Source organism: Eublepharis macularius, chromosome 12, assembly GCF_028583425.1.
Source record: "Eublepharis macularius isolate TG4126 chromosome 12, MPM_Emac_v1.0, whole genome shotgun sequence".
In the NCBI taxonomy this organism is placed as follows: Eukaryota; Metazoa; Chordata; class Lepidosauria; order Squamata; family Eublepharidae; genus Eublepharis; species Eublepharis macularius.
In genome coordinates, this window is record NC_072801.1 from 79,984,167 (window position 1) to 79,991,195 (window position 7,029).

The 7,029-nt window shown below is 58.6% G+C and overlaps 2 protein-coding genes across 3 annotated transcripts; both read left to right on the forward strand.

Moving 5' to 3' along the window:
• The first annotated feature begins 668 nt into the window (after window positions 1–668).
• Window positions 669–2,257, forward strand: UFSP1 (UFM1 specific peptidase 1 (inactive)). 2 transcript variants are annotated; one of them, XM_054995202.1, is made up of 2 exons: window positions 669–750; window positions 1,417–2,257. In XM_054995202.1, exon 2 carries the CDS (start codon window positions 1,432–1,434, stop codon window positions 2,092–2,094), a length of 663 nt encoding a protein of 220 aa, XP_054851177.1. In that variant the 5' UTR covers window positions 669–750; window positions 1,417–1,431; the 3' UTR covers window positions 2,095–2,257. The 2 variants fall into 2 exon arrangements, with proteins under 2 accessions (XP_054851177.1, XP_054851176.1); XM_054995201.1 differs by lacking the exon at window positions 669–750 and adding an exon at window positions 881–1,030.
• Window positions 2,258–3,943: 1,686 nt separating this feature from the next.
• LOC129340014 (N-acetyllactosaminide beta-1,3-N-acetylglucosaminyltransferase 4-like) lies at window positions 3,944–6,704 on the forward strand. Its single transcript, XM_054994557.1, has 4 exons — window positions 3,944–4,021; window positions 4,134–4,324; window positions 4,452–5,032; window positions 6,033–6,704. The coding sequence occupies exons 1-4, from the start codon at window positions 3,944–3,946 to the stop codon at window positions 6,482–6,484; spliced, it is 1,302 nt and encodes a 433-aa protein (XP_054850532.1). The 3' UTR covers window positions 6,485–6,704.
• Window positions 6,705–7,029: the final 325 nt, after the last annotated feature.

Genomic DNA, 7,029 nt, shown 5'->3' on the forward strand with positions numbered 1-7,029 from the left:
CAGACCGCAGAGATCGGTTCCCCTGGAGAAAACGGCTGGCTGCTTTGCAGGGTGGACTCTAGGGCGCATTATACCCTGCTGAGGTCCTTTCTCTCTCCAAACTCTGCCTTCTCCAGGCTTCGCCCACCGACGCTGCAACCAACTTGAAGCTGGCCATCCTAGGTTCCAGGCGTGGGCCTGGCAGGGCCTTGCGGTGGCTGGCGCCGCTGCAGCCTAGTTGCGCCCAGGCAGGGAGCGGGCCTTGCGCAGGACTGCCAAGCCGCAACGCCTAGGGCAGCCAACCGGCGGGGGGGGGGGGGGGGGGGCTGGAGACGGCGGGGAGTCCCAATGGGTTTCCCGGTCCCAGAGGTCAGTTCCCCGGAGAAAAGGGCCACCTTGGAGGGGGGAGCTCTGTGGCCAGGCGTCGCTCTGAATCTCCAGGAATTCCCCAACCCAGAGCTGGCAATCGGAGCTGCGGCCTCCCTGCAGGGCTGTTGTGCATGGCCAGCTGCGCGGGGGGGGGGCTCTCTAGTCTCCTAGCGACAGCTCCTCTCCCCCAACAAGAGGCAAAACGGCGCCCACAGCCGATCGGAAGTCCCGCCTCCGGCCTGGTCACTAGATGCGACGGAGCTGACCGCGGCCGTCCGCACGGGCACTTCCGGTCCGCTGCAGTCCCCTTGGGACTGAGGGGGCGCTGCAGTCTCCTGGCGGCCTTGTGCGTCGCTCTAGCCCTATTTGCGTCTATGGCCCACTGTGGGGCGGCGGTAGTCGGTAAGATGCGGGGGGGGCGGCTCTGCGCATGTGCCGTCCCGTCGCCTGCGAACGGAGGGCCTCCCAAGGCCGGCTCAGAGGCTGCGGGGCGGAGGCCGCTGAGAAGGGAAGAGCCGGCCGCCCTCCCGGCCTCCCTCCCGGCCGCGTGTTCTTGGGGCGCGGGCGGAGGAGGGCCGCCGGCCGCTGTGGGCGCGGGGGGTGGGGGGTGGCCAAGAGCGACGGGACTCGCCTCTGGAGGGCCGGGCCGATTCCCCGCGTGAAGCCATCCGGGTGACCGTGGGTCAGTCGCAGCTCTCTCGGAGCTCTCTCAGCCACACCCACCTCACGGGGGGGGGATTATCATCGTGGGGATAATAATGACACACTTTGTAAACCGCTCTGGGTGGGCGTTACGTTGTCCTGAAGGGCGGATATAAAGTCAGTGTGGTTCTTGGCTTTGTGGGCCTGAGCCGTGCAGGGGCCTCCGCAGAGATCGAGCCAATGCCAGGAACAACAGAAGCCCCCCAAAGGCCCGTCCGTGAACGTGAGGGATGCTGGTGCGCTGGGAAAGAGCCAGAGCCAGCTGGGGAGGAGGGGGCTCAGCTTGCCCGGTTTCTAGAACTGGAAGGAGAGCGCAGCCCCTTCCTCCCGCAAGTCCCTCCTCTCTCATGTGTTCTCCTTCCACAGGCCTGCCTCTCCCGGATGTCGCTGCTCTCCAACATACACGTGGGCCTCCCTTGGCCAGCCTCTGCTCACCGAGTGGCACTCATCTGTGGCTCCTACTGCTATTACCACTACGGCTGCGACGGCATGGATGATCGTGGCTGGGGCTGCGGCTACCGTACGCTCCAGACAATATGCTCCTGGCTAGTGGAGGCTGGCATGGGAGGGGCTGTATCCCGCCCTGTCCCTTCCCTGAGGGAGATCCAGCATGCCCTGGTAGCCATGGGGGACAAACCTCCGTCGTTTTCTGGCTCCCGGGAGTGGATTGGCACTGTGGAAGCAGCCCTGTGCATGGACCACTTTTATTCTGTGCCGGGCAAACTGGTGCACATTTGCCATGGCAGAGACTTGGAAAAGGAACTCGAGTCCTTGTATGCCCACTTTCAGGGAGGTGGGGGCCCAATTATGGTGGGAGGAGACAGAGACCACTCTGCTAAGGCGCTGCTCGGAGTTTCCTCCGGCCCCAAAGGACACCAACTCCTGGTTCTTGATCCTCACTATTATGGGACACCGGGGTCCCTTAAGCGGGATGAACTGCAAAACATGGGGTGGGTCTGTTGGAGGGAGCTTAGTTTCTTTGAAGATAGTTCCTTCTACAATCTATGCTTTCCCCAAGCTAAGGCAGGAGGGCACCTGGGTTGAAATGGGCGAAGGCAGGAGTGTGCTTTGTGGATAGGTGGCAGTTTTGGACCAGGTGATGCCTTGGAAAGGAGCCCTTGGGTCCCTTGCAGAGGGCGTTCCCCACTGGATTTCTGAGGCTTGCCTAAGCAATGGTGAACGAGTAATAAAACTGCCATTACAGAAACTGCTAACGAGGGGTTTTTTTTCTCTTTGCACTGCTTCATTGATGATGTCCGGTGGAGAACTTCCATGGAAGGCAAGTTCTTGGGTTTCATACAAAGACGTTTTCATTGAGGGCCTGTTTTCATAACTGGCTCCTCCACCAGAGCTGTCATGTGTAACGGCTGCAAGAAGCAGCCCAGCTAGAAGCACTTGGCCTGGGCAGTGAGTTACTCACCTGTAAACCTGGCCCGTGACTGGCAGGGCTGGAAGGGAACGCCAGAGCCCATTCTGCCCCTTGCTGAACAGCACAGCCACCTGGTATCTCAGCTGTGAGGAACCCAGCCATTTGGGACCACCACAGAGGAACAAGCGAGGGATCCTGTGCTAGCAGTGCTCCCGGTCTGAGCACAGGCTGTGAACCAGGGAATGCTGGATCTCACGACAACTTTCAGTAGGTGGTATGAGAGGCACAGATGCAGCTAATAATAATTAATGCTGTCAAGTCACAAGAAATACCAGAGCTGGCTTGCGATTGTCTCCCATCCAAAGATAACTATGGCTGCCGTTACTTGGCTTACAAGCTCGGACTAGTCTGGGATATTCCGTGTGCTAACTGGTGCAGCTACACGCTGGCATTTTGTTAAAATGTGCAAACCATTTTGAAACTGATAGGAATCTAAAGCCCAGCCCTAAATAACTGCTGGGTGCTGGCTCTCATCTTCTGGCGGAGCCAGCCGATTCATCTCAAATGCTTGTGCACATTGTGTCAAAGGCATTTGAATTCCCCGCCCCCCACCCCGGGGGGCCACTCTGTTCGGACTGATTTCCACGTGTCAGTGGATGGGCACAATCCATGGGTGAGTGGCTGTATAGAGGACTTGGTGGCGATATCCCTAGGGGGATGCTGGAGGTAGGGTGTGGAGAACAGGAAGTAAGAGCAGTGTGGAGTAGGAGAAGACGGGTTCAAATCCCCACTCAGCTGTGAAGATGCCAGGAGCCAAAGCAAGGGACTTGCTGGGACTGTGTGAAGCTATTTAAGCTCCTCCAGGCCAGAGCGAAGGAGAACACTGAGCTGGCTAAGAGGAAAGGGCAGGAGGGTGGACCAGGGTGAGGATTCAACCCCTTCACTTCCCAGCCTGACTCTGGGGAAAGGGGTTGAACTCAGTGGGCCCTCTGGTGGCCTCATCTTCAAGGATGTGACCTTTGCTCAACGACCCACCATCCATGGATCACGAGACGGCCTTCCCTTCGTGGGGCCTGCACAGGCGCGCCCCCCCCACCTGCCAAGTGTTTCCTTTGTTTGTGGTTCCTGCTTTGACCCGAGATGCACAGTGGAGTGCATCCCACCCAGGAGGACCCTCTGCTCTGTGCACTCGTGTGCCTCTCTGTTGAGAATAAGGGGACAAAGTGGCCTTTGTGCAGCAGTTTCTGCCTCATTAGACCTGCTCGGCTTTAAGCCACGGCCAACTGTTAGAGCTTATTTCCACATGCATCCAGTTGCCAGGTGTTTGTTTGTGCTTGTGACACACAGATATTGGCAAAGGTGCCCATCATTCAAAGAGAACAAGGCATCCAGTATATCAATTTGACTGTTGCAGCAGGGCCTGACAGCCCGTTAACAATGGTGGGGCAGTAGATTGATGGCTCTTGTTTGTAGTGGCTGTTGGGGTGCCCTACAGGGCCACACCAGTGTGACACCAAGTCCAGCATGACGCTTCACGTGGATGCTAATCAGTTGCCCTGGAGGAACAACCATCAGGCCCCGGTTCCAGGAAGCAATTCAGCTGTAGGCGACAGAACAGCCACACCTGTGGAATTTGCGTCTGTGCCTGTCACAGCATTGCTGGAGAGGAGTTGGCTAACCCCCACCCCATCCTACCTGCTGGTGGCTCCTGCAGGCACACCCCAGAGCAGCCCTTCCGTGTGAGAACCAGGCACGGGGAGAAGCGGGAGAGGCGAAAGGGGACTCCGTTCCAGTGTGCCCTGTCATCGGCAAGCAGCCGGGCTCTCTAGGGGCAGGGAAGATGGGCAGCCCAGGAGGCCCTGGGCTCTGCTGCAGCAGCTCTTCCAAGGGCTCCTGGGGAAGCAGGTGAGGGGGGGGGCAGAGCCAGAGCTCCCAAGCCCTTTGCTGAGAGAGACTGGGCAAGAGCCTTGGGGGGGGGAGGGGACAAGAACAGAACCCCACCCCTTCTGTCACTGCCTTTTCTGCTTGCCAGGCTGCCCCGCCCGGTGCGACGGAGCCTGCGCCCCTGGGCCCTGGGGGGGTCTCTGCTCTCCATCTTCCTGTACTCCAGCCTCATCGGTCTGCGGAACCGGCAGCTGCCTCTGCCCCTTCGGACAACCCGCCCACCCTCTGGCCGCCACTCTGTCACCCTGAGAGACGGCACCTTCACATTCCACCTCAACCTGAGCCACTACGAAGCCCAGTTCCCCCACCTGCAGCACCACCCCTGCCGCGAAGTCATTGCCGAGGCTGGGTTGTGCCGGCGTGCTCCGGGCTCCCCTTTGCTTCTCTTGGCCATTAAATCCCACCCTGCCTCAAGCAGGAGACGGGTGGCCTTGCGGCGCACCTGGGCTAAGCCGGGGGAGATGGGAGGTTACTGGGTGCAGCCCCTGTTCCTGATGGCGATGGACCCCGACGTCAGACACATCAGCCTGGTGCAGCAAGAGAGCAGCTCCTTCGGGGATGTGCTCCTGTGGGACTTTGTAGAATCGCACCACAATCTGTCCCTCAAAGAACGCTGTTTCCTCCACTGGCTACACGAGCACTGCCAGCAGGCAGCATTCGTCTTCAAAGGTAAAAACAGGAGGGAGGGTGCAGACGGCAGCAAGGGCAGGGGACAGTGGCGGATTGGGGGGGGGGCAGAAACGCATACACGTTTGCATCCCTGTGGAGGGACACAGGGAGGTCAAACAAAACTTGGAAGATTGCAACTTGAGTATGCATTCACCAAGGGTACCAAAACAGATTTTCCCTAAATGCCTCAGAAGACCCCCCAGGCACCCCTCAGCCGAGAGTTATATTTTAAGCCCCCCAGGATGGCCTCGCAGCAGTCCTGTACAGTGGCTGCAGCCTTTTTTCCTGAGGACCAGAAAGGGTGGGTGCAGAGCTCAGGACAGCCTGCTCCCACGATGACGTGGCTGGAGCAAGCCTTGCTTTGATGCAATGTTGCATGAAGGGCTATAAAAGGAGGGAGGCTGGTCCTAATCCCACCCCTACCACTCCCAGGCCCCTGCCATCTCCTCGGTGTTTGTCCCCCTGTCCCTTTGTTCTTTTCACATCCTCCCTTCAGAAAGCTCAGGGTGACCTATATTGTTATCGTCTTACACTTTATCCACACAACATCCTTCTGAGGTAGGGCAGGCTGAAGTAGAATGAGTGGCCTAAGGCAACTCCACAAGCTTCAGGGCAAAGCGGGAAGGTGAGCCTGGCTCTCCCAGCCCCTCCTCAGACTACACCACGCTGGCGCTCAAGACCTCCTCCTCTGAGCCCCTCCAATGCACTCCCCTGCCTCACAGGGACGCTTAGCCACGGCTCAGTTGGTCCAAGCTTCCCCCTCCCCTGTCCTCCTCCTTCCAACCAGACAGCCGGCGTGGCTCAGCACCAAGCTCTACAGTAAGCCTAAAAAAATGGTAGGCAATGAAGGAGCAGGGCTGAGGATGAAGGAAACTGCTAGAGACCTTGAGAAGGAAGATTTGGTTCACCTCTGCCTAGAATGCGAGGGTTTGCTTTTAAAAAGCAACTCTTCTCTCAAACCCAGAACACGCCTATAAACAAAACCCTGTTGCCCTTCCAGGGGATGACGATCTCTTTATGAACCCGAAGGCCCTGGCAGGATACCTCCGGCACACACCCAACGCCTCGCACTTCATCCACGGCAACATCCAGCACCATTCGAGCGTGATGAGGCACGGCAAGTACAGCATCTCTCGCACCCTCTACCCTCTCGACCGCTACCCCCACTTTGCTTCTGGCGGGGGGTTTGTCTTGCCAGGCTCCTTCATCCGCCCTCTCTACCAGGCATCGCTCTGGCTACCCGTCTTCCCCCTCGACGATGTGTATTTGGGGTGCCTGGTACTGGCAGCCGGACTGTCCTTCGCCCACGATGGGCGCTTCAGAGTGTGGGGGCCCCCCAAGGACAAACTCGAGGTGTACCAGGAGTCTCTCACTGTTCATGGGATCACGCCAGAGAGAATGGAGGTGGTGTGGAAGGGACTCTGGAGTCACCGCCGAGGGAAGGCGTCGTGAGCAAAACAGCAGCTCTCTGGAGCTCCCAGTCAGGGCGGTTCCCCCCGGGGAACAGGAATCTCCTCTGGCTGTTTGGTCCAGCAGCTCCAACATTTCTGTTGAGGCTGTGCTGCCTGAAGCAGGTGTGTGACCTTTTCCTGCGTTTGCTCACATTCCTCGAGTTCTACCTGAACTATGGCCTGCAGTGTTTCCTCAGAAAGACTGGCACACCCTGTCCCTGCACCCCAGAAGAGGAGGAAATAGATTAAGGTGACGTGGGGAAGACCGCGCTGCGGTCATGTTGGAGGAGGAGCACCCAGGTAACCCCTGCTATGCAAGGGAGGGGATGTTTGGACACGCAGGAGGATCGACCTACCAGTTACCAGCCAGTTCCTCAAGGTTCCTCCCCTCCAGGCTCCTTCTGCATCCTTTGCTCCAGAAGAAAAATTTAGCCTGCAAAACTGCATTCTTCAGAGTTCACACAGGCTAAGTGCGCTGGCCAAACCTGCCTGGCAGTTTGCTGGGGTGGGAGAAGGGAGAGAAAAGGACGGTCACCCTGGCCCCCC

What these genes read in the sequence shown, in the direction of transcription:
- LOC129340014 (XM_054994557.1), top strand. Translation starts at nt 3,944, where the DNA reads ATGACGCTTCACGTGGATGCTAATCAGTTGCCCTGGAGGAACAACCAT. An exon ending in AAGGGCTCCTGGGGAAGCAG is followed by an intron (nt 4,325 to 4,451) that starts GTGAGGGGGGGG and finishes TCTGCTTGCCAG; the next exon opens with GCTGCCCCGCCCGGTGCGAC. An exon ending in GGCAGCATTCGTCTTCAAAG is followed by an intron (nt 5,033 to 6,032) that starts GTAAAAACAGGA and finishes TTGCCCTTCCAG; the next exon opens with GGGATGACGATCTCTTTATG.
- UFSP1 (XM_054995202.1), top strand. Translation starts at nt 1,432, where the DNA reads ATGTCGCTGCTCTCCAACATACACGTGGGCCTCCCTTGGCCAGCCTCT.